This window comes from Lagopus leucura, unplaced genomic scaffold (assembly GCF_019238085.1).
Source record: "Lagopus leucura isolate 7727_CA_CO unplaced genomic scaffold, USGS_WTPT01 Super-Scaffold_760, whole genome shotgun sequence".
Classification (NCBI taxonomy): Eukaryota; Metazoa; Chordata; class Aves; order Galliformes; family Phasianidae; genus Lagopus; species Lagopus leucura.
The window spans coordinates 12,235,218-12,260,576 of NW_024962257.1; the positions used below are offsets into that span (position 1 = coordinate 12,235,218).

General features: G+C 54.8%; 3 protein-coding genes across 10 annotated transcripts in view; 1 reads left to right on the forward strand and 2 right to left on the reverse strand.

Moving 5' to 3' along the window:
* The window catches only part of MGRN1 (mahogunin ring finger 1), a 47,518-nt gene extending 35,279 nt beyond the window's left edge, over nucleotides 1–12,239 (reverse strand). For all 5 annotated transcript variants that reach the window (XM_042864577.1, XM_042864576.1, XM_042864581.1 and 2 more), the window contains exons 1-3: nucleotides 12,126–12,239; nucleotides 7,250–7,368; nucleotides 5,240–5,328 (exon numbers count right to left, since the gene is read on the reverse strand). In XM_042864577.1, coding sequence (XP_042720511.1) covers nucleotides 5,240–5,328; nucleotides 7,250–7,368; nucleotides 12,126–12,213 — 296 coding nt within the window. In that variant the 5' untranslated portion in view covers nucleotides 12,214–12,239. The remainder of the gene's footprint in view (nucleotides 1–5,239; nucleotides 5,329–7,249; nucleotides 7,369–12,125) is intronic.
* Nucleotides 12,240–14,424: 2,185 nt separating this feature from the next.
* Nucleotides 14,425–20,192, forward strand: UBALD1 (UBA like domain containing 1). The gene is made up of 3 exons (XM_042864557.1): nucleotides 14,425–14,548; nucleotides 18,082–18,141; nucleotides 19,163–20,192. The coding sequence occupies exons 1-3, from the start codon at nucleotides 14,441–14,443 to the stop codon at nucleotides 19,481–19,483; spliced, it is 489 nt and encodes a 162-aa protein (XP_042720491.1). The 5' UTR covers nucleotides 14,425–14,440; the 3' UTR covers nucleotides 19,484–20,192.
* CUNH16orf96 (chromosome unknown C16orf96 homolog) lies at nucleotides 19,555–25,286 on the reverse strand. 4 transcript variants are annotated; one of them, XM_042864554.1, is made up of 14 exons: nucleotides 24,889–25,284; nucleotides 24,257–24,361; nucleotides 23,908–23,988; nucleotides 23,656–23,736; nucleotides 23,426–23,564; nucleotides 23,186–23,235; nucleotides 22,916–23,026; nucleotides 22,215–22,303; nucleotides 21,940–22,002; nucleotides 21,800–21,868; nucleotides 21,590–21,713; nucleotides 21,381–21,480; nucleotides 21,167–21,259; nucleotides 20,825–21,051 (listed from the first exon to the last, which is right to left on the reverse strand). In XM_042864554.1, exons 1-14 carry the CDS (start codon nucleotides 25,231–25,233, stop codon nucleotides 20,969–20,971), a joined length of 1,533 nt encoding a protein of 510 aa, XP_042720488.1. In that variant the 5' UTR covers nucleotides 25,234–25,284; the 3' UTR covers nucleotides 20,825–20,968. The 4 variants fall into 4 exon arrangements, with proteins under 4 accessions (XP_042720489.1, XP_042720488.1, XP_042720487.1 ...); XM_042864553.1 differs by having other exon boundaries at nucleotides 23,426–23,567; nucleotides 24,889–25,282; XM_042864556.1 differs by lacking the exon at nucleotides 21,800–21,868 and having other exon boundaries at nucleotides 23,426–23,567; nucleotides 24,889–25,280.
* Between the last annotated feature and the right edge of the window lie 73 nt (nucleotides 25,287–25,359).

Sequence of the window (25,359 nt, forward strand, 5' to 3'; positions counted from 1 at the left end):
AAAGAGCCAAGAAGGTCAACTACTGAACACTGAACTTCAGGAGAAGAAACATTCTTCATGACTGAGACATATATACATTTGTTACATCAACAAAAATTAACACATTCAATTGCATCAGATACAGGATAACCTGTTCAAGAATGTGTATTTCAGTGACCATACAAGGGAGCAATAACTTGGATTTGGGCTACTGGACAGCTGGATCCCACTGTGTGACGGCTGATCACCACAATAGAATGTTACTCCTCCTTCCTGCTAAAAACACAGGCAACAAATCCAGTGAAAAAGGTGGTATGAAACAGGCAGGCTGCAGGGCAGCACAGTACAGATGTGGATGAGCTGTGAGTTGAAGTGTGCCAACGGCCAGGAAAACCAGCAGGTTCTGGAACAAATGCAACATACCATGAGAAAAGCTCCCCTTGTCCTTAAGCACCAAATGACAAAAAGGACACGACTTGCTGGCAGAACAGAAGCAGATTCTCATTCGTTAATTCAAACCCCACCGTAATTCTACAACTTCAGGTCCAACAGTTCGTTCTGTATTATGTGGTAATGGTGAATGCAGGTCAGCTTTGAGCAGTGTACCACAGTACTGCTGTGCTGCCCAGTCCCAGCCTCGCTGCCTGTCGCTATTAGCTTAATTGCCAGGATGCCTGGGTCAGCGCCAGGCAGCTGAACTATTCAGGAAAAGCTTGGCACCATCTCTAAGTTCACAGTATTAATTGGCCTCTCCCCTTGTTAAACAGCCTCCACAAACACGCTGCACTGCTGAAAACACTCTGAAATAGGCTGGGCACACCTCCATCATTCAATCTGAAAATTGTCAAGGGAATTCATATTTACCAAGTTCACTGAGACGTAATAACTGCTGCCTAATTAAGAATTCTGGTATGAATTTTACTTAACACACTAAACAAGAATGAAATGTTCTGCTTCAGCCAATTAAAGAAGGCACAAAATAAAATTTAAGAGCGGTACAATCAAATACCAAACATGCACACTTGTATTAATGTGACCTCACCAAATCTCTTGGGAACCTGCTGCAGCAGGAGGGGTTGGGCTAGAGGATCTCCAGAAGTCCCTTCCAACTCCTACAGTTCTGTGATAAGTACTGCATACACTTGCATTTCTGTCTGAAGGACTCAAAACAAGACCTTTGCCAGAGGGTTCACTCAGGTCAGAGGAGTAAATCAAGTTAGAATACATCCAAACTGCTAGTACAAAAAAAAACAAAACCCAGGAATGGGCAGACTAAACATCTGCAGCAGCCAGCAGACAATAACCAGTAACAGAATGAATATTCTGCTGTACACGAGTATTGCATCAGTACTTTCACACAAGCAGGTGACATTCAAAGAATAAAATCATGGCACTTTAAGGCTGTGCACAGGAAGCATTCTAGCTATAGAAAATACGATTGTAGCTTCAATATTTTGTGCTGGACCAACGTGAGAAGACTGAAGGCAACAATCCACTAACCCACTTGCAAGTGTTGTGTGTGTCCAGAGAAAGCAGCAACACGAGCTGAAAATTAGCTCTTGCTCTGTGGTCCTTTGCTGATCCAAAGTAGGCAGCAAAGGTCAAGAGGAGCAAGATCTCCAGGCTAACATGCACCTGCCAGTCCTCCAGAAGAAGCAGGGTTGGGGAAAGTCAGCACTTGTTTCATGCAGGCACTGATGGTGGTTAGCTAGCTCACCTCATCTCACTGCACAGAGGTTGGCAGGCACAGCTGCTGATAAGCAACACAAGCCTAGATACCCAGAATAGCCCCAAGTAACAAAGTGGGAGACCTGCAGGAGGATGGATCCCACAAGAGCAACACATCAACAGTAAAACCATTCTCTGTTTTGTCTTCTCAGGGAAATCATTTTGAGCACCCAAATTCCCATATCACCTTCCTGCTCCCAGGTTCACTCCTGCAGCTCCCTACCAGCATTCAGAACACGTTCCCACACCAGTAAGAAGTAAAGGGTGAAATCTGGACTAGAATTGATCTGGCACTCTGGATAACCTAGTTACTACAACCTAGTGCCTGGTGGGCAGGCTTCTGGAGAGGGCACTGCTGCAGAGTAGTGGAGCCAGAGCCCCGTCTGCCTGCAGTAGCATCACTGGAACAAGGGGCAAAGCACACATTCTGAACAGCAGCAGCCTCAGTAAGGCTGCCTGCACATCTCCTATGATAATATATTGGTGCTGGAGATTCATGAAAACATTGGCCACATAACAAGGAGTTCATGTGAGAAAAGGTTGCAGCTCTGCCAGCCAGCAGCTGAATCAGGGGACAAGCAAGGACTTGTGCATACCTTGAGAGGCAGGGACATTTCATGTTCCACCTTATGGTGCAGGATGTAAACTTCAGGGGATCAGCAAGACAAAGCCACACATTCTATATTCCTCCCATCTTTGCAACAAATGTGGCATACAAGAAGGTGGTTCAGGAGTTTCAAGGGCCTTTCTGTCTCCATCTGTACTTGAAGTTTACAGTGTACATTTCAGTCAAACCCTACAGACAGTGCTGATGTGAGGTGGCCTCAGATATGTGCATTAATTTAGAAACCAGTGACTTTGTTAGTGTGCCTTTTGGTCATGCACACAAGTTAATGACATAGCTTAACAATCACACCTACAGGGCAGAACAGACCGACCACCTCGAGAACAAACAGCTGATCCAATGCTATGATGTAAAAGCCAAAGCAGGCTGACCAAGGGAGCTGAGGCCACTTAGTCTGACATCCCTTCTAGATAAAACAGTGGAAGTGCTGGAACTTTTTGCTTGTCTGTTAAAGAATTAAAAGATAAAAATATAATTAACAGCAGCATGTTACAGAAATGGGTCAAGTCGAGCCTGATTTCATCCTTTGAGGAAATTAAATGTTTTGAACAACTCAATAGACATGCATTATAAATGTTAAGTAGCATGTGAGTTTGCAGCACGATGTACACTCATAAATGCATTAAGTCAGTGTTGAGGCAGTCACCAAACGAAGTAACAACTGGCTGCCATCTCTATCAGAATTCACATTTCTGTTCCACGATGCTCTACTCAAAATCCAAAGCCCACACTGAAGAAGCGTGGCTGAGCCAAGGGGCTCCTGCTCTGTGAAACACTGCCTCATAAGCTGACCCTCCTCCTGCAGCAGGAAGTGCTTTCAAGGTATGAGCAAGCAGCCTGGTCCTGCCCATCAGGTGCTTCAGCCCTGAAAGGCAGCGCTCAAGCCAGGGCCAAGAAGGCCAACAAGACAGACACAAAACCTCTTTCTCTTCTGTCAATGCTTAACAGCAAAATTCATGCTGCCCTCCTCTGAGGTCTGCAGAGCTTCATCCTGTTAGAGATTAAGCACTCACACAGGCATCAAAGACTCACAACTCCAACATCAACACCCAGAGGTCTGTTGCTCCTCTCCAAAGCTGCAGGATATACTTAGGATTCAACAAAGCTCAGAACTTTGTCTGGTGACAGCAAGACAGGAAATCCAGGGTGAACATTTCTTCACCTTCTTCCATTCAGCTCTATATTCCAAATCATGAATCAATACTCTTTTCAGACGAAAGCAACGAATTTTCACTTAAAAATAACAAGCAGAAAATAAATGGACCATGAGGATGTTAACATCAGAGCCTACTTTGTACCTAGACACTCAGTTCAATGGTATCTTCTTTACTTCTGGGAAGAATCTCCAAGCCTTAACCATCAACTGCCAATGAACTAAGCTGGAGGGGGCAGCAAGTGCCTTTATGTGTACACAGGAAGAAATGAAAAGCCTGCAGTACAGAACAGTTGAAAAGCACAAGAAAGAACATGCCCTCAAGGACTGGCAATTAAAATCCCATTTGGGGTCTACATTGGTATAAAATAAAATAGAATAGTATTAGTGGTGCTGTCGTCAGCTGCAACACAGCAGTACAAGAGCCTGTGAGAGCTCATGAGGCCAGGAACTGAAAGAACTGGGAATTACAGGGACACAAAACTAAGATAATGCCAAGGTACATAGATACTACATCTCAAATAGTCCAGAGCTGCAACTCAGCTTGGCAAGGCATGAAATCCCAGAAAACAAAATGATAGAACTGTACGAACTAAACTAAACTCCTGCAACAACTCCTCTGTTGAACTGTGGATGTTTGAAAGAAGAATGAAATGCCCTTTCCACAGCAAGTCTGGGAAGAATGAGAGACTTTGTTCCAGAAAAGAACTTCACAGCCCTTAGCTGAAGAAGCTGGACAGCATTCAAAACAGTTTGCCAACGGTTACTTCTTCAGAAGTTCTCTCTTTTCCTGTTCAGCTGATTTCAAAACAACAGGTATCGCTCATTTATTAACAAACAACCAACGTCAGTTTTCAGATAAAAACAAACCGGAGGCTTTGCATGGTTATGACTCGACTGACTCACATTACACCACGCTCTCAGGATCACCTTGGCTGAGAGCTGAACCCGGCCCCCTGCCAGCACTCCAACCCCACGTCAGTAACACAGAATTCAGAGACTCGAGCATCTCTGGGAAATGCTTATCCTGGACATCTGCCCAAGTGCTCAGACCAAAACAAAGCACTGTGTGCTGGGTCTCTGCTCTTCAGCCATCTGTGTGAAAGAGGGCAGCCTCAAATCAAAGTGTTAATTCAAATCAAAGTGGCATCTAGTCCAGAAGTCACATTTTTTGTTAGCGTGGCCTTAGATCTCAGTGTAAAGCAGTGGAAGGTAACACATCTCAAGACTATCCAGAACTCCTTTCCCTACTCATGGGACAGAAGCCATTTACATCAGTACATAACACCAGGACCAAACTTTGTCTTGGCAGCAGGAGGAAGCCGAGGAAGTTTCTCTCAAAACCAATTAGTGCTCCCTGCCAGTGACTTGCACCAGGAGCAACTACTTTCTGGCTTTTCCTTACACAAGAATGCAGAAAGGAATCTGTCTGAAGGGTTTACTGACCCGACTAATATGTTCCATTTGTGCTAGCAATAGCAGGCAAAATTCAAGGCTTTGTTTACCACTCTGTTCTCTTTGTACAGACACATATTGGTCCTCTCTGAAAACACAGATTGCTTAAGTCCAGGGATGAAGAAGCACGTGAACTGCCTGAAAACTCCGATCACAGTGGTACCCAGAACCTTCGGAATACATCTACCAACAGAGATCTGGGATTCAGCTGTTCCCCTAAACCGTATGGAACTGGCAGTTTGGCTCCAGATGCTCCGGATCCCCGGGCTGAATGCAATGAGTTCAGGCAGTAACGGTACCTCACGAGGCGGAGAGAGTCCTTGCGGATATTCACCAAGCTTCTCAGTGTCTTCACGGGCTCATGGGGAGCTGGGGTCACATATGGGAACTGAAATACAAAAGCAAATGATTGTCATCTTATTATTACCTAAGGTAGCAGTACGTTACCTGACAAACTACCCAAAACCAGAAACGTTCATCTATCTCCAAAGAGCAGTGAGAGAATTGTATTTACAGATAAACCAAGCACGTTTCAGAGTGAAAATTCTGCTCTGCAAGCACACCAGCAGATGTCCCTTAACAAGGGCACTCTCACAAGCTCTTCTTCTGCACTCCAGAACTGCAGTCTAGAAAGCCTCGCTCTCACAAGATTTTATTTTCAGTACAGAAATTATTACCTCCAGCTTGAGCAGAAGAAATGCTGCCCTTTCACACGTATTACAGAGTGCAGTGACTGACTGATAATCAGCATGCAGAAGCTCTGGATTACTGGGGGAAATTCTTTCGTTCTGAAACAATGAGGCAAATGTTTGGGGGAAGGGAGAGAAAAAAAAAAAGAGATGGAAATAGGGGTCCTCATTCAATTCCACAATCCAGAGTTCTCTCACAGACTGCCCTTTAAATGCAGAAGGTTGGTGATGCAGACTAGTTTTCTACACTGGTCAAAGAACCTCCACAAAGCAGTGTGGAGAGAACTGCTCAGTGTGGGGCCTGTAGCCCTTGCTGTTGCAGATTTGCTGTTGCAGAGCAGTCAGGCTGAAATGTCTGCAAGATCTGTAGGTGCTCAGACTGGCAATGCAATCACACTGCATCAGAGCAACACTGTGACACAGAGATACAGAGCTACCAGACAGGCTCTCAGGCTGACAGTTACGGGGAATGTAACGAGCAGCAGTGCCACCTCACAGCCACATCAAAGTTGTGGCCCTTCAAACACAGCTACCAGGAGCTGTGCAGTGATGCTGAACTACCAGAGAGTACAACTAACTCAGAGGAATATCAGGGAGCACCAATGAGTGTATCCATAGAAATGAGGAATCTGCTAAGCAGGCAGCCTACTGCTGCTCCCGCCGAGCTTCAGGCAGTTCCAACACACAACCCTGTGCCATTGTTCCCTTGGGCCACAGAAGCACATTGGTGTGGCAAGACCCGGAGCCTGAAAGAAAACATGCCATTTCTGACCAACACGAGGGTGCCAATCCACAGCCACAGGCAGCACAGACTTGATGGAGGCAGCAACTGCTTTCTTTGTGACCCAAGTGCTCAGCACTGTGGTCAGTAGCAGTGCTGCACACACAGCAATCGAGTCCTCAGTTATTTCAAAAGGAGAAACTGGCCGATTTCCACAGAGCTGTGGTGCTGCTGCGTGTTCAAGTCGTTTTTTTCTTCCTTAAAGATTAATCAGAGCTGCCAAAGGGCATTGCCTTGCATTGGCAAACTGTAGGCCACGACAGCCTCCCACTCTTAAACCCATTTGGCAAATGTCCCACTGTGTTAATAGTGTTCTCACCCACTCCCCTCTGAAGAAATGGAATTCAGTGCCAGAATGTCTGCAAGGGAACTCAGGCTGAGACACACAGATAATGCAACTCTGAGACTGCACAACCAGTCCCTGCAGCCGTAAGCACATCGGGTATTGAGCTGACAGCTGCATCTTCTGTTTTCCTTGGAGTGCTGTGCAGCTGCTGCTCACAGAGCAAAGGAGAAGCAGTCAGCACTTCATCACTGCCCTGCACGCAGACATGGCACAGGGTATTTGGTGGGCCTCCTCCTGCTGCACAGCACTGCACATCCAGCAGAATTTCCATCTGGTCCCTCCTTCCTAATTGTGTTCTTCACCTGCACTTTCTACTTGAACAGAGGCTCTGCACTGGAGCAGGCAGCTTTCCACAGTCTCCCATCTGCGAGCCTCAAAATATTTCCATGTTCCATTTGGGAAAACTGATGCTATGTTCCAACTGGGAAACCTGATGAAGAGGCTTTATGGGCCTGAAACAGAAGTGCAAAACAGATAGGATATAGGAACTTGCCTGAACAGGTCTATTCCCAAGGAAGTTTAGATCCATGTTCTCACCAAAAAGGTATCCCTCGGGGTGAGGGGTGTCAAACTTCTCGCCTCCCATAAAGAAGTGGCTTGCAAAGTAGTTTCCTAGGGAAAAAAAAAAAAAAGGGAAACAAAAGGAGTTGGTCTCAATGATCCTCATGGATCCCTTCCAGCTCAGGATGTTCTATGAAAAAATTTAAATCCATACTTCCTAGAAAACAGCTGGTCTACGCATTTCTCAATTCATATGAGCACAAAGCAGAGAAAATACTTGCTTGTTCACTCCTTCCCTGTACTACACAAGGTCATGGCCAACAGCAGATGCAGAACAAAATCACCCTGGAGCAAATCACTACAGAGGAGATGATCCCATTTTAACTTGTTTTCCAGGAAAGAAAGAGCTCTTCCCAATATTTCTCAATTCTGATGAATCCTTCCTCCCTGTGGCAGCTCCAGATGCAAACCTCTGTCCCACACACAACCACACAGAGAAGGACCAGGCTTCTTCCCTGCACACCCCGGGGGCTCCTGCTGGGCACTTGGCTTTCCCTCCCATGCCCCCAAGCTGCAGCCACACGTACATATGTGAGAACACCACAGATGCAGCTTCCTTCTAGAAAGGCTTTGGGAGAACACTCACACCTAAACTTCATGGAGTTGGAGCTTCCAAAGATTGAGAATCAGGAGGGTGTTAAAAGGCTCCATTCAAACTGCCTTCCTTTAAGTTTAGAGTGGGGTTTTTAAACTTGGAGCCAAACACTCATTACCTTCTCCAGGTGCACACAGTCTAGAATTTGTTTTAAAATGAGCTGCAGAAGCAGTAACTATTCATGTGAATGGCTATAGGAGCATTATGGAAGGATTTTCAGTCCCCCTAGCTAAAAGCATGATTTATTCTGAAATGGAAGGGCTTTCATGAACGGTTCTGCTTCTTCCATTAAAGTTTTCCTCCTTTATGCTTCAAGAAAAACCTCTTTCTCTGCACAGCTGGCACTGCTCTAACGATGAGTGCTCTCTGTTGCTGAGCTCAGCCTACAAGCGTCCAGATGTTTACATTAAACACGTCTGTCCTTCCAGCTACAGCAACCAACCTCAGCACAGAACCTACTCAGAATCCACAGACTGACACACAGGTACTCCAACTGGCAGACCACCTATTCCCACCCCTCCCTAGAAGCAAGAACTTAAAATGCTGATCTGCACACAACCTCCAAGCACAGCCAGCTCGATGCAGTCCCTGCAGCTGAGATACACCACGGTGCTTTGTGCTTACACGGACGTTCAGAAAAGCATGACGAACGCTGAGGGATAGGAATTAATTTCACATTTTATGTGGGTCAAGTAGGATTGTGTTTTGGAGCATTTCATCTGATTAACTGCGAAGAAAACGCTTGTGCAGGATGTTTCAGAATTGCAGCAGCTGATTATCCAGCATCACACTGATGTGGGGCTCGGCTCAGCCCAGCCTGTATTTCTGGACCTCTCAATCCATGCCGGTGCCCATCCATCCCATCTTGTCACTCACTGCTCTGCCATCAGCATCCCACCCCAGGGGACACAGGCTCACCACCGAGCACAGCACCTTCCAAAGACAGCTTGCTTTTCAGAGCATCCCAAGACAGTCAGAGGCATTGCTTGGGACAGCTGTATTGTAGCACCTTTGTGAAGAGAGTGCAGTTAGATGACAATTTAGGCTTCCTGCCACTATTAGAATTAATGGTGAAGTGAAAGAAGTGGATCTTTCTTTAATTCCTCGGCCAGCACCTGAATCAGCCTCACCAACCTCTGTGCCCAGGTCACCAAAAGCCATCACATGGCAAATCACAACGGGGCTCCGAGTTGGGCTAAACAGAACGCGGATCAACAAAAGCAATTACAACAGCAAAGGAAGAAACTGCTGCTAAGCCATAAGACAAGTGCCTGCGGAGAAGGTGGCACGGAAGGAGCAGCAGGTGGGGCTGAAGGCCGCCAGGAATACAGCACAATAACAGGGACAATGGGACTGCACCTGCAGTACTTCTGTCCCAGCACTGTCACAATGCACGCAGCTCCCGAGCCAAGAGCAAGGTGACAGACTGGGTCCAAACAACAAAGCAGGTTTCACAGAGGCATCGTCTCTCTCCTTTTTGCTCCCAAAAAAGCCAAGGTCTGCAATATTCTTGCAAGCACCTACTCCAGGGGGAGGAAGGCCATCCCAAGGGCATGCCCTGCCCGCCGCACACTGCGGATGAGCTCTGGGGAACAAGCAATGAGCTGACAAATGAGCTGCAGAAGCACTGGTGCATTGCTCGCTGGTTGCTGAAGTGATAGGGGCAGCACACAGCGAGGCTGTGTGCAATGACACGGATCGTTCTACTGTTCCAAGCACAGAAGCACAGCGAGGATCAGGAGCTGCCCCTTGTGATTACCTGCTTTTAGCCCAGTGCATGGAGGCACTGATTCCTCACTACAGGCTGGGCGCTCTTCCAACTCCCTTCCAACCAGGCAGGCATCAGCAATGCTTGCAGGCTCCACAAAGCAAGGAAGGTTAAAAGGTAACAGTGAAAGCAACGTACAGAAATTAGGAGTCACCTTACAGCACTTGGCTGGATGCAGAAAGGGAAACGCAGACAACCCATAGCCAGAACCTCAGTGGACCACACAAGGAACTTTCAGAGGAGGACTCTTAATTACCCTGTTGCATGCTGGCTGCAGGAGGCTGCTGAATGATCTGCCAGCCCCTTGTCAGTGACTTTGGTTCATTGGGACCAAGGTGGATTCCCTAACAGCCAGCTCCATCTTCCACAGAGCATGGCTGACCCAGCACTGAGCACCCCAACAGCCAATAGAGGAAAAGTGAATATTCATCACAGCATTTGCACCCAGCCCTCACTCAACGAGATGCCAATGCTCAGTACTGCCTGGTAAAGCAGCTCCGCTCCCTTCCACAGGGAGGCTGACATGCTGCTTCCATCACCACTGGGATGTCCACACTCTGTGGCTTTCTCCTTGCATAACACGGCTTTCATAGCAGGTGGCATACTTGCTCCAGAATGCAAACCTGCATTCACCAAAGCAATCCCAGCCAGCAGCTGGTCAGAGCCACAGCAGCCTGCACAGACACCTGCCACGAGTCAGGAGCTGCTTGAACCCAGAGGGATGGGACACAGAAAGCAGCAGAGAACCCCCAGTGCCACACAGGGCCCCAGCAGTAGAGTCAGCTCAGGAAGCACACCCTGCCCATACTTCTGCATTTCAGTTAGCCTGTGGGCAGCCAAGAGCCTGCAGGGGTGTCAGGCTGGCACTGCAGGGCACACATTCAAACACACAACACATCAGATGGAAAATCTGCCTTTTTCCTTTAAAGCAGTACAGAGCTTGCTGCGATATTGTTGAGTTGGGAATAATTAGCAATCATTTAGCCTAAGAACTTTATGAAGCTCAACAGTGAGCTCAATGGAATCACGTCTGACCTACGCCCACTTCAGGCTGTGGGGTTTCATGCTAGGGACAGCAGCCCTGCCAGCCCCAAGTCAGCCAGCCCAAGGACTGCAGGACCAGGGGACAGCATCCACCTGAACACATCACCTTAAAATGAGGCAGGCTGTGGCAATGGCAGTACTCCTTCCACTCCTCTCTCAGTAACCCTCTGACTCTAAAGCTTAGAAGCGCTCAGATCTGTTCTGCACAAATCAACGTGAGCTCCAACAGCTCTTCTCCCTGAAGCCAACACAGCCTTGCTGGATAAACCTCAAGAAGGTGAGGAGAAAGGCCACAGCCAGCATGCTTCCTAGAAAAGCACAAGCAAGTACAACAGAAAATTCAGCCACAATTAACAAGCACCTAATTGCATCCAAAGCTGTGAAGGAAATAAGTATGTTTTTTAATCAACTGCTGGAAAGCATCAGCTGTTTGGTTTACTAGGGGCTGCACTGGTAGGCTCTGTGACAGCATCAGGGACATCACTGCTCCTGGGGAAGTGAGTGTGGAGCAGACCCCAGGAACACAGCACTGCTGTCATGACTTCTGTCTATGAGTACATTGGCTGAAGCCCAACACAGCTTAAACACTGATCCAACTAATTACAACAGTAAGAAAACTGAACGGTGATGAATTCAAAGAAGTAGTTGAAGGTTCATTGTGTGCGGTAGTAATAATTAATCCAGTTGGAATGTAACATCTAAAATCCTGTCCACGTGTCAGCATCAGACAGGTGCCAGCTGTGCTGTTAGAGCCAGTGTTAGCTGTGAGTGCCATGTAGGCCTGGCAGCTCCCGAGCAGCCGCACCAGGAAAGGGCTCGTGGAAAACCCCCATCCTTACCGAAGGCAAACCTGCAACAAGCCAGGGTGCAACGACGGCAGGCCTCCGCTTCAGATCTGCCACCACAACAAACCCAAGGGGAACCCCGGCTCCATCACAGCCCTGACAGCCCGTAGGACGCAGCACCTGTCCCGAGCCACGGGAACAGCGTGTTGGTACGGTAAGGGAGAGAGACATCAGAACGCCCTGACGGCTGCTTTTGTGAAAGGAAGGAATAGATCACTCCGCAGAAGCTGAGCCCGGCCGGCCGGCCGCTGCAGCCAACGCGTCGGTGAGCCTCGGGCCGAGCCCGGCACGGAGCCCGGCATTCCGAGCTCCCCCTTCGCACACAAACACGGGCCGTGACAGCACGGCGGTCCCGCACCGCTCCCCCGCTCCGAGTTCCCCCCGATGCCCCACGGCCGGCAGCGGCTCCAGAGCGGCGGGAGCGGCCCCAGTCTGCCCCGCACCCGGAGCGGGACCGCACACCGCGCGCTGCTCCCGGCGGAGGCCCGGACGGGACGCCGAGCAGCGCCGGGCCCCGCGCGAAGCCCCGCTCCCCATCCGAGGCCGCGACCCTCACCGGATTTGGGCGGGTAGCGGTAGGCCGAGTTGGCCTGGATGTCGATATCCTCCACGCCCGCGATGCGCCGGCTGAGCAGAGAGCCCATGGCGGCAGCGGCCCGGGGGCGGCACGGCAACGCGGCGGCGAGCAGCCCGCACCCGCACTCACGGCGGCGGCGGCGGCGCGGGGCACGCTGGGACAGCGAGTCCTCCGAGCCCGCGACTACAACTCCCGTCAGGCCCCGCGGCGGAGCCACCTCCTCCGCCTCGTTCTCCTCCCCCCCCAGCACGCGGCACTGCGCCAGCAGGGGGCGCCGCTGCAGCGCACGCGCAGAGATGTGTTCTGTGCGCAGTTTTTCCTGTCTCCGCTGTTTTCCCGTCGTCCGCGCTGTGTGCGGGACGCAACCCTGGCCGTGCGTGATTGTAGGCAAGATGTAGAGGTGAAGCGATGCTATCCAGCAGGGTGGCCGAGGAGGAGCAGTGTGCAGGGGAGATCCTTCCGCTGGGAGCTCTGTCCTCAGCTCACTGCCACCAAGAGCCGGGGCACCAGGTCCCGGAGCACCAGCACCCAGTGCACCACCTCCTCACCCATCAAAAAGGTGTTGAGGTTGGACCTCGGGCACTGGAACGTCAATCTGGGAACGCGACAGCCCTGCAAGGAAGCACCCAACCTCCCACAGCATCACTGCTGCCTTTCACGGTGCATCCTGGCTGGAGTCACAAGCAGCCCTGTAACTAAGGAGTGTGTTTGCTTGCAGCCTGGTGCTTATTGCTCAGCCAAAGTCCAACCAGCTGCATGGAGCCTGTGGCCTAGCAGAGCAAAATGCTTTGCCTCCTGCCCCCTCCCTGCTACTCATTTTCAGTTGCTTGTAAAACAAAGCCTTGGAGACAGCGCTGACAGCTATTCCTGGCCAGAAGGAGTGGCATGCCTGTGAACTTTGCCTCCCTAACACTGCACAGAGCTCACAGCCCTCCCCAGACACCCTGCTGGACCCAGGCCAGCCCTTCCCCCTACACAAACCAAGCTGCAAGATCTCCACAAGTGCACGGTGTTCTCTAGCTAATGTAACTCTGCAGGAGGATTGCAGTGCTGGCTGCAGAGCCCTTCTGCTTCTTTCCCCTCTGCAACACTCCCTGACATGCTCCCCTCTGCACAGATGGCTCCTTGCTGATGTTGGGGCAGTGGCTGTAGGAGGACACGCAGGCACTGGGGGACAGCTGGCTCCAGGCACACAACTTTGGGCAACACTGAGGCAATTTGTGCCTGAGGCCTGCAAGCTCCACCCTGCTCTGGTCCAACACCTCAGCCGCAACTGCAGCCATACACAGAGCACAGGCCTGGCTATGGAACAACCCAGCAAGGCAAAGCCCACCACGGCAACATGAGCTGCAGCCTGGAGCAGTTCCCTGGAGGCCCTCAGCCCTCCTAAGCTCCAAGGAGCAGCAGTGCTCCCCATCTCACTCCATCGGCTCCTCTTCCCCATACGAACACTGATTGCTCCTGGTACTCAGCAGCACCATTGTCCTCGGGCAGCGCCGACTGCGCCCCCCACTACGGCCATACGGCGCTCAAAGCACCCTTTCACGGCGGAGAGGGCTTCCAGAACGTTCCCCAAACACAGGGTGGGGGGTGAGGAGCGCAGCGGGGTTTGCGCCCCTGGGATGGGAGAGACACCACAGGTCGCGGGATAGCCGGGGAGCACCGCGCTGCCGCCGCTGCCGTGCCAGGCCTCGGCTTTAACCCTCGAGGCGGGAGCCTAGCAGGCCTTGCGCCGCCTCACGAGTCCCGAGGCACACGGGCCGTTCCCGGTCGTCCGCGGCCGCTCCCCGCACGTCAACAGGAAACCGCACGCGGCCGACTGTAAACACCGCACGCCCGGAGCCGCGCCGCGCCCCCCCCACCCCGCTCGCCCGCCCACGTGACCCGCCCCACCCCAGCCGGGCCCGCCCCCGGCGCTTGTTCATTGGAGGCGGCGGTGTTGTTGACCATATATGGTAAGGTACTACCACACCGCGGGCGGCAGTTGGCTGTCCGTACGGGTCACTCAAGCTCTCGTCGACGCCCGCCGCCGCTCTGCAAACAAAGCGGGGCATGCCGGGAGATGGAGTCCAAGCGGCGGAGGCTCGCCGCCGCTGAGCGCCGGGCGGGGACTCCATCTCCCGGCACCCCCCGCGCGGCCGCCCCGCCCGTCCCGCCCCGCGCGGCAGCCGGCGGGGCTGGCCGGGCGCCGTGAGTCAGTGCCCAGTAAACATTGGCGTGAGCCGCGCCGGCTCCGCGAGGGTGGCGGCGCCGGGGGGGGGGGGGGGAGGGAAGGGGGGCGGCGGGCCGGGGCCATGGACGAGCTCAAGCACCAAGTGATGATCAACCAGTTTGTGCTGGCGGCCGGCTGCGCCGCCGACCAGGCCAAGCAGCTGCTGCAGGCGGCACACTGGCAGTTCGAGGTGAGGCCGCCCCGGGAGCTCGGGGAGGCCGCGGGTTCCCCCAGCCCCGCGCACGTCGGGGCGGCGCGTGGGCGCGGAGTCGGAGCGCGGCGCCGCGGACGCGGGTGGGACTCGCGCTGCCGGTGGGGCCGTGGATCGTGCCCGGCCTCCGCGCGCGGGACCGCGGTAGCGCACGTTCTTGGGCCTCCGTGCACGGAGCCCCGGGCAGGGAGGCGGCCCCGAATCAGCGTGGAACGCTCCGCGTGCCGCTCCCGGCCCTCCCCGCGGCGGGATCGGGGACGCGGGCGGCGCTGTCAGCACGGCGCGGTCTCGGGTGGGCGCTTCGGTGCTTCGCTCCCGCACGGTGAAAGCGCGGGGAACGCGGCGGCGATGGCGCGGCCCGTTCCTTCTAAACGGGTTTTTGTCTTTTCCCGTGCAGCCCCGGCAGCTCGCTAGGCTGGAGCTGATGGATTTGACGCTCGTGGCACCTCTCCAATTGAAGCGTCTGTTTTGTGTTGCGGGTCTGAGGCGGGATGCAGAGCGGGTGGCTCAGCTGCGCCCAGCCGTGGGCAGCAGCCCATCGCCTGCACGTACAGGACTCCCCAGTGTTGGCACCAAAGCCCGGCTGTGCGCAGCCCTGGCGCAGCCATGCGGGACGTAAGGGGCCGAGCGGACGCTGCCGCGTCCCTGCTCCGTAGCACAGCCCCGGGCTTTGTTTACCAACACAGCGTAACGGTGTCCCCCATTGCCTGTAGGATCGGCTCCCCCCGCCCTGCGCAGCCTTAGGGACGGGTGACAAAAGTCGCTTTTCTTAAAGCCGACTCTTGGCAGAACTTTGCCACCGCCGGGCGAGTTGCACAAGTGCTCGCAGCCTCTCCTGCCGGTTGGAGCTCACATGACTCAGAGGAAGCGCGGCTGTAAACAAACGCAGGCGAGGAGCCATTAACCACGTTCCCACTCACTTTTGGTGCAACGGTCAGATCGTTCCCTCTGCAAAATGGCCGCTGGGCACGGCTTGCTCAGGGAGCCCCGCCGGGGAGGTGCTGCCTCCCCTCCAGAATGCCATGTTCTCAGGCTTTTGTTCTTCTGTGCGGTGCCCTTTTGCTGGCTGGCCCGGATCTGCGGTGAGAGCAAATTGCTGGAGTTCTGATGAGCTCGGCGCCGGTTCCCACTGCCTCTGCTCGTGCTGTCTGTGGTCACACAGTGCTCCTCCGGGAGCACAACGGCAGGCCAGGCGGTCTGCTGCCTCTCACAGACAGCAAGAAAGAGGCTGCGAGGTGATGGCCCCGTCGGGAGGGCCGTAGGCAATGCGTGGCTCTCCCACTCGCTGTCCCTTCGCTCCCATCTCACTGCGAGATGCCATTGGGGCATCTGCAGAACGCTGGGCTGATCTGTGGCTCAGGCTCCTTGCTCAGGTAGAAGGATATTAATTGGCTTTGCTATGTGCCGATTGCCCCTGGGGCTGCTCGGGAGGAATAAGAAGACGTCAGATTTAAAAAATAGCTCGTTTCTGCCTTTCTGCTGCTGCTGAGTGTAGTGTGTATTCAGGGGAGCGAGGTTGTGAGAGGGGAGCGAGAGGAGGAGCGGTTGTTGGGCCCTGCTGTGGCTGTGGTTGGATTTCCACTTCCTGTCCTGATGTATTTAAGGCTTATCCAGCCCCTTCCCCTTTCCTTTGTGGCTGAAGGCCCTGGAGCTGCCCCCGCTCACATCTCCAGGACAGATTCCCTGCAGTGGCTCAGTCGAGAGCGTTAATTGCCATTGCACCGATTGCTCCTGGCACTTGTGACACTGGCTGGAGACCAGGTGGCACCCACAGTTCTGGGCACATCTGGTCCTGGCACCTGGTGGACAGGCAGATGCTAGGTCTCTGGGGGCAGCTGCCCCTTGGAGCTAGAAACGTGAGGCCCGGAGTGCTGGGAACATGGAGATGGAGGCAGAAGATGCAGTGTTTGGGCACAGAGACTGTTTGTGGTGTGCTTCCCCCACCAGGATGATGGCTTCTGGGTAGGAAAGGGGGCTCAGGGGACACCAGGGACCTTCTCTGTCCCATCTGCTGGTGACACAGCCCCAGATACAAGGCCACTTGGAGAACAGGAGCATACAGCAGATTTAATCAGCCTACAATCTTTAGCCCCCACCTCTGCGCACACTTCCCGTTCACTGCATTCTCTTTCTTACCACATTCCTTTCTGTCTGCAGTGTTACACTGTAGGGCAGTGCCATCGGAGCTAACCCAGGATGAAGGCAGCACAGTGGCAGGGAAGTTACCCTGGTTCCATCAGCTCTTGGGGCTGATCTGCAGATCCCCCCTTCGTGCTTTGCAGCCATCACTGAGTTGTGCAGTGCCATGTGGGGCACTGGGCGCTCCCAGAGCTGTTGAGCCCAGGCAGAGAAGCACAGTTGTGAACCACCCCGCCAGCCCCACTGCTGTGTGTCCCCTCTGCAGATTGGAGCTACCAGGCTCCAGAGCAGCAATCACTTCCCCCACCCATCTCTGGATTCTCATGTTTTGTTCATGGGACGTAGCAACCAGGTAACCCCTGGCTGCCACGTAGTGCTGATAGGTTAGCCAGGAAGCCATAAACCCTGCTGTAAATGGCCAGCAGCAGGTCTCCAGCTTTGCAGTGCTGCAAGCACAAGCTGCGCCTTTCCAGAGCCATTTTCCATCGGATCAACAAGGGGAACTGATTTGTGTTTCCTAGCCCCAGTTCAGTTAACACCTGGTGCAGAATGTGGGGCAGCCTCACTGTTGTTGACCCTGCATCCAGTCGGCCCCGCTGCCTTTTCCCAGCCCTGCTCCTGGCGCCTGCCCTCCTCACCCCTCTGTGCCCCACGCCCTGCAGCCCTCAAGCCTGTCACATGCCACGGGCACGTGACACGTTCACCAGATTATTACTGGTCTGCACTGGAAGCAAACCAAAACGATGTTGGTCGTACCGTATTGCCTGGCAGCTGAATTCAGCATGCCTGGGTGCACACAGTGGGCAGAGTCCCACCCATGGCCCTGGGGAGCTCCTGGCACAAAGGCAGTGCCCACAATCTGAACCATTTATGATGCGCATCTCAGCAGCTCCCACTGTGCTTCTCATGCTGGGGTTAGGTTTGGTTTCCCTCCTCTCCCTTCCTGCAGCATTGCTGACAGCTGTGAGAATGCGGCTGGGCCCTGCTCCGTGCACAGCCATGGACCTGAGCACTGGGATGGCTGCCTGCCTTGCTGTGAGCAGACACGAGCGCAGCATTGCTTGGGACCACAGGAGCAGCTGCACGTGGAGTGCAGACCCAGGGCACCAGGGCTGTTCTCCTGCTGGCCCCAGAGGCAAGAGGCAGTGACTGTGCAGTGCAGCCCCAGGGCCAGGCTTGGACACTGTCCCGACTGAAACAGATGCTGGGCTGGGTGGCCAAGCTTGTGTTAGGGCAGTTTGGCTCTCACACGATGTGAACCCCAAGCTGGAAGTAGGCTGTATGTGCAGGGATGATGTAGGTGCCCTGTTTGTATGCTGCTGCTAACATCTCCTTCCTTTTTTTTGCTTTTTCCTTTTTTTTTTTCTTTTCAGACTGCGCTCAGTGCTTTTTTCCAAGAAACAAACATCCCCTACAGCCACCACCATCAGATGGTAAGTGCTCTCCCATCCCTCCTGTCCACAGCATCAGCTGGCAGGCACATGGGGCCATCACTTAGCCCAGCTCACTGTTTCCCAGCTCCCACAGCGCAAGCAAGAGTGATCTGATAGAGGATGCTTTGGGCATGGCCTGCAGTCCCAGCACAGCAAAAGGAGGCTGAAGGGTTTCTGGAGCACCAGACCGCATAGACTTTGTAAACACATGAGCTCTTGTGCTCTCACTGGAGCACCTGAGTGTGCAAACCCCTGTTCCTGCAGGGGCACACGAAGGACATGAGCACACATGAGGCCATGCATGCACATGGGTGCTGCCTGCCCAAGCAATCTGAGATTCTGCCCCTTTAACTTTCGTGCCTCAGCAAACTGTAATCTGCCTGGGCAGATGTATCTTAGGGATTTGCTGGCTGCTGTGTCCTTATTTGACTGTACAGGACAATTGGGGATTTGGAGCATGCAGTAAGCTTGCAGAGTGAATGCCCGGCGGGGCTGGGCTGCCGTGGGAAGGGGCTCTGGGGCAGAAGCTGAGCCTGGTGCCTGCAGAGCCACACGGCAGCAGGACAGGGGTGGTATGGAGGGAGCCTCCAGCGTAGCTGGGCACAGGAACACACGCGGCAGGGTCCCATCCAAGAGCTCTTGATGCAGAATCAAGCTTCAGGGCCTTAAACATCTGCAACCGACAGGGAGCATCATTGGTAGAACCGCAAAGTAAGGTGAGAAGATTGCAGCAGAGACCAAGGCAGCACTGTCCCAAGGCTGCTGGCAGCTGCCGTGTGTGGGACATCATCAGGACACGATGTCTTGTCCCTTTCTGCCTCTATGCCTCCCCTTCTTACCTCTACCCCAAGCCAGGGGCTGGGTTGTGCTGGCTAGGTCCTACAGATCAGCGCTGTGCATCAGGTCCAGGCAGCTTTGTGTGCAGCAGAGCTGAGGGGCACTGCCTCAGTGGGAGGCAAAAGATGGAGACCATGAGCTGGGGATGAGCCCCGGCCCACTGACTGCCTCTCTCCTTCCACAGATGTGCACTCCTGCCAACACACCAGCCACGCCGCCCAACTTCCCCGACGCCCTCACCATGTTCTCCCGCCTCAAGGCCTCCGAGAGCTTCAACAGCAGCAGCCCTGTGGCCTCTATGGCGACATCCCCGCCACCCCCAGCCCCACCGCTGCCCCAGCACGGGGCCTTCAACCCTGCCTGGCCCACGGCCTCACCCCCCGGCCAGCAGCAGACCATGTGGACTCCAACCCCCCCAGCGCAGCCCGCGGGCTGGCCCGCCACCGTCTCCCAGCAGGCCACAGCAGAACAGAAGGCCAACGTGACCATGGAGGCAGAGAGATGAGGCTGCGGTGGAGAGCGATTGCAGCGGGGACCCCTACATATAAATTTATATATATATTTCTCCCCCCCCCCTCCCCAAAGAGGAGAGAAACTGCTGCCAGGGGGTCTGGCAGCCACAGAGACACATGAGCAAATAGCTGCCTTGCATGGGTTTGGTTTGAAGTAGTTTTTACTTGTCCTAGAGCTGAGCAGAGCTCCCCAGGGACAGCGGGAGGCTGCGTGGGACAGACTGCTGCCAGCCTCTGCCTGGACTCGGGGAGGGTGCAGCCCCCTCCTTTGGGACACTGGAATTTGCATGCAAGTAACACTTATGGAGGAAGAGGCTCCTTCTTCACGGTCCCTGCGCCAGACCTTGCCCAAGTGCCCCCTTCCTTTGGCCTCATGTGGCAGGATGGGGGGCAGATACCCCATATTGGTTCTTCATGAGGAGAAGAAGGAGAGCAAGGGCTGCTCCTGCACCCTGTACTGCTGTGCTGGGGGTGAGCAGGGCTGAGGCAGGCACAGAGCCCCGGGGGCAGATGTGGAGCCCTGGGTGAGCCACACAACATCCCCTCACCTTCCTGGGATGGGGTTTGCCCTGGGGCTTTCTGCATGACAAAGTGTAACCCTACAGACTGGGATCATTTTTAACCCCTCTGTTCTTTTCTTCTGGCAGCTGCAAGTCTCTCTGGACATGTCGCAGCTGCTTGCAATACATGCTCTGCTTTGAACCCAGTGTCTTTGCTTCGTTTGCAGCAGTGGTGGGATGTGAAGAACATCCAGTCCAACCCCACCATGGGCAGTAACACCTCCCACCAATTCAGACTGCCCAGGGCCCCATCCACAGCCTTGGGTATCTCCAAGGATGGGGCACTCATGACTCTGGTCAGGGCATCACTGTGCTCTGCGTGACAAACTTCTTTCCTATATCCAACCTAAATGTCCCCTCTTTTAGTTTAAAACTGCTGCTCATTGTCACTACAGAGCCCTGTAGAAGTCCATCATTCTTATAAGCTCCTTTTATATACTGAAAGGCTGCAGTGAGTCTCTCCAGAGCCTTCTCTTCCCCAGGATTAACAAGCCCAGCTTCCTCAGCCTGCCTCTGTAGGAGACATGCTCCAGCCCAGGGCTAACCAGGGACCTGTGGACTGGTTAGAGAGCTCACTGGGACTCAGCATGATCCAGAAGCATCCCTGTGGGGAAACATCTCAAAGCGCTGTGGGGAGAGCAGCACACACCTGGCTGGGGCTAAAATGGGGCAGGAACCACCTGCACTGCCCCATCCTAGAGGCTGCACCAGGACCTCTGCAAGGTCCTCCCCCAGGATGCCCTGTATGCTCAGGAACCACACAGAGCCCAGGCAGCACAGGAGAGAGATTTATGGCATATGGTGTTACCCTGCTGTGATAAGAGGCTGTGAGGGAGAAGGAGAGGCTGGGGCAGCATGGCCCCCACCCCTCCAATCCCTGAAGCCCCTTGCTGTACACTCACACCACCCGCAGCCAGCTCATACACCTGCCATCCTGCTGCCGCCAGCAGAGGCCGGCCAGCGACCCGCTGAGGAGACCATCCTTGTCCGCATGGCAGCACCTGCAGCACAGAAGGACAAACAGCACGGTGTGGGGCTCAGCCCTGGCAGCACACAGCGGGGTGAGCGTGCACAGCAGGGCTGACTGTGTGTGGGACACCTGGGACAGGCACTCACAGGAGTACGGGGACACGTATTGGCTGCCATACTTGGGGTTGCGGCGCACCTTCTCTGCAGTGTGCTGGGCAGAGGGCTGAGGGGATTTTGTGCCTTCAGGGCAGAATGCAAAAGCACTGTTAGCAGCAGGACAGGCTGAGGTAGCACCTGAGCCACTTCAAGCACTGCTGGCTCGGGCTGGAGTTAACACAGTGCCCCAGGGCTGCTCCCCTACCTGGGAAGTCCCTGCCCCGAGTGGCTGTCCCATTGGTGGCCTGTGAGCTTAGCCTGCCCTTGTAGATGATTCCGTCAATGCCCAAAATATCCACTTGACCCTACAGGGAGGAGCAGCAGATGCCATTGGAGGTGCTCAGCTCCCAGCATCCCACCCCAGCTGGGCCCAGCTGGTTTCCAGCACACACATCACACAGGGACGGGCCTCACATTGTTGTAGGTGAGGTCTGCAGGGACTCCGAAGGGACAGATGGTAGTGAGGGAGCTGGAGGCAGACGGTGGCCTGGTGGGAGCTGTGGGACCCTGGCTGATCTGGTTGCGCCCTTCGGTCTCCCTGGGAAGGAGATGGTAACTGATGTTACCATTACTGCCAAGGGAAGGGGACCCCAGAAGGAGAGGCAGGGACCTCCCTGGCCTCACCTTCCTGGCAGCTGCTGTGCCAGGCAGTCGGAGCCACCAGCACTGGCCTTGCGGACTGTCACCAAAGGCCTGCAGGTGAGCAAAATAAGGCAGAGCTGGGCAGTAGCGCAGGTGCAGCGCACAGTCTGCACACTACTCACAGCCTTGGGGCTGCGGCCAGAGGTCTGTCACAGGAGATGCACTTCATGGGATCAAAGAGGTTCCTGCAACATAGGGGCAGTTGCTCAGCATCCCACTGGCAGGCGGGGACCATGGGAGGTCCCATGGGTGGCCAGCACCCGATGGGCAGAGTGGGACAAACAGGATCTGTACGGGACGGACAGGGCAGGGCGGGACAGGATTGGAAGTGATGAGATGGGACAGAGAGGGACAGGGTAGTGTGAAGGGGGGTAGAATAAGAACTAGCAGCCCTCACCTCTTGAGTCTATTGGCACTGCTGGTGTCAAAGTAAGGTCTCTGGCAGTGGCACTGCTTGCTGAGCCTCCAAGTCTGCTGCCGCTGTGCCTGCACCACACGGCACAAGTTCAGGAAGGGCAAAGGGACACCAAGCCCATTTTTGGGGACACTGCTGCCCCTGGGGGATGTTGGCAACACCCCAGGACTCTCGCAGCCCTGGCATAAGGCAGGCTCAGTGCTTGCCCTCTCTTTGCAGACTATACACAGGGATACCGTCCCCTGGTCTGGCACGTCCCTCCATCCTCTCTGGGTGACACTGCTACCTTGGAGTTCCTCTCTCTGGTGAGCTCTGAGGCTTTATGCCTGTCCTGGCCACACAGGAACATCCTCTGCAGCAAGTCCTGCATCATCTCACTCAGCTGGGCCATGGTATTTTGTAACTCATCCTGGCTTGCTTTGGTCTCCAGTGTAGTCCTATCTGCTTTCTGAGAGGATATGGTGTCAGCCATCTCCAGCAGACCTCCATCCCTGCACGCCCATGCTCTGCCCCTGTTCACAACACCCACGCCCCATTCTAACAGCACACAGTCTGCAAAATCCTGCCACGCTGAACAACTTGAGGTGGGGACACACCAAGGCTGGACAGGCCTGCCTCCAGCCTGGACCTGACACTAACTACAGCACGAGTGGCTCCTGAGCTGAGCTGGTGACCACACTCACCTGAGTGTCCTTGGAGTCACCCCACAGCTGCTCTGCAGCCTCCTGGAGTCTTGTGCACTGCTCTTGCAGCTGTCCCACCTGGTTCAGCACCTCCCTGCCGAAATCTGACCCCTGGCAAGTGTACAGCACAAGGAAGCCACATGAGGTGGGCTCCTGAGTGGCCCCAGTGTGCTCCTGGTGAGTGGAGCAGTGGGCTCCAGGCCACTGGGCAGCACCCCTGAGGCCTGGGCAACCGGACACTTTCTCTCCTTTGTCCTACAGGTGCCTTACTTCTCCCTGCATCTTCTCCGTGGCCACATCCTCTGAGGTCCCCAGGCCAGCTGAAAATACACCAAAGCTTTGCTGCAGGCAGCTTGGCTGGGAGAAAGACAGAGGGACACAGGGGCTGCAGTGGAGTGAAGACTCAGCAAGGATGGCTGAGTGTAGCCATTGTCACGTGTTGCACCTAGCAAGGCCACAGTGGCTCAGCCCAGCACAGTGACCCAACACGGTGGATAAGTCAGTGCTCACCGTGCTGCTGAAGCGTGCTCTTGCTGCAGGTGATGCAGGTCTCCACACTCTCGTGCTGCTCCAACAGCCCGCTCAGCCTGCATGGGGCCTCGAGAGCTGGCTCCTGTGAGGACTCAGGGATGAGGTCCTGGCTGGAAAGCTTCTGAAATGAAACAGCCCCAAGGTTTAGGGGAGGGAGAAGAGCCCTGCCAGCCTCCAGCTGGAGCTGGTAACCAGGAGCATGCACAAACCTCACCAGCAGGCAGCCTGCAGAGCGAGCACAGCATTCCGGTCTGCCAGGGGAAGGAGCTCAGCTGCTGCCGCACCTCCACCTGTGACCAGCAGAGAAATCAGCCCTGCTGTGGCAGGGAGAGCCTGAGCAGCCTCTGCAGTGAGGACAGGACACCAAACCTGGCCAGCACACCCAGTGCCATGCTGTCTCCAACCCTGCAAGCCAGTGCCAGGGGCTGGGTACTTGCTTCCAGCCGCTTTGTCAGGCTCACCATTTGGCTCAGGATGTTCTGCAGGAGGTGGCTGTGTTTGTCCTGCTGTATCACCTGCTCTCGCAGCTCCTCCAGACCAGTCTGATAAACAGGGACATCAAAGGGCTCAGCACCCACAGGGACTGAGACTGGTATCAGTGTCAGCAGTGTCCAGTAAAGGCTCCATGCAGCCAAACAATGCCTGTGCTGGACACTGCTGGGCATTGTTTCTCCAAAACCCCTGGGCAGATCCCAGCTCCATTCATCCCTGTAACCCCGTGCCCCTTTGCCATACGTGGAGATGCCCATAGAGTCTGACAGCCCCCCCCGCTAAGAGCTATTTACCAAGTGCCCAGCTCCACTCACATACCTTCTGGAAACTGTCCTTCAGGAGCTGCAGCTCTTCCTGGAAGGCCTGGATGGTGGTTTTCAGGGAGCAGGTGTTGGTGAGCACCTCCTGTAGTGTGTCTGTGACCTGAGGAACAGTGCCCAGCCAGTGCCTCTGAGCGGCATGCAGCACCTGGGACTGGAGGGCCCTCTGGGACACAGAGCTCAGACCCTGAGGGGCTGCCACATCATCAAGCTCCAACCCCACTGTCATAGGCAGAGTTGCCAAACAAACACTAGCTCAGGCTGCCAAGGATCCCATCCAGCCTGGCCCTGTGTGCTTCCAGGAATGGGGCACCTACACTTTCCCTGGGCAACCTGAAGTACCTGTCAGCAGATCACAACACAAAGTGTGCATCATGCAATGGAGGCACTTCCTCAGATAAAAAGGGGCAGATAAAAAGTAGCCAAAACCACCTTTGGCCAGTGGCAATGTTAATGTATTGCAGTCTAATGAAACCTCATAGCTAAGCTACCATCACCTGAACTAGAAATACGGCCCTGTGCTATGCCAGATTCTCCAGTCCTGTCTGAGGAGACATCTCTGGGGACGTGGACACGACACAACACAGGCACAGCACTGTGTGGGGCAGGATGCTGAGGATGGCTCCTCACCTTCGTCATCCCCTCCTCAATCACCTCTATCCTCTTCCTCAGCTGCACCATCTGCTCCGTGTCAGCGGCCGGCGTGCCAGGTCCCTGCCCAGAGCTCGGCAGCTCTGTCACACCCAGGGACCCGCCAGGATGGCCCGGATGGAGGAGAATGGGGGGCCTGGCGCTGAGCTCGGGCTGCAGGAGGCCCCTCTCGTCCTCGGAGAGGTGTGTGGCGGCATTTTGCAGCCGCAGGTGCTCCAGCAGCCCGCGCAGCAGGAGCTGCAGGGCGCCGGCGTTGACACCGCAGCCACGGGCCGTGCGGAAGGCGACATCCGCCAGCTCCGCCAACGTGACCGCCACGCTCATGTCGCCTCCGGCACCCGGCCCGGGCCGGCGGGCTGAGGTCACAGCGCCGTTACCCGGCGACAGCCGGGGGTTCCACCCCGCAGCGCAGGGCCGAGCCGCCGGCGGTTCGGCGCACGGCGTAGCCGG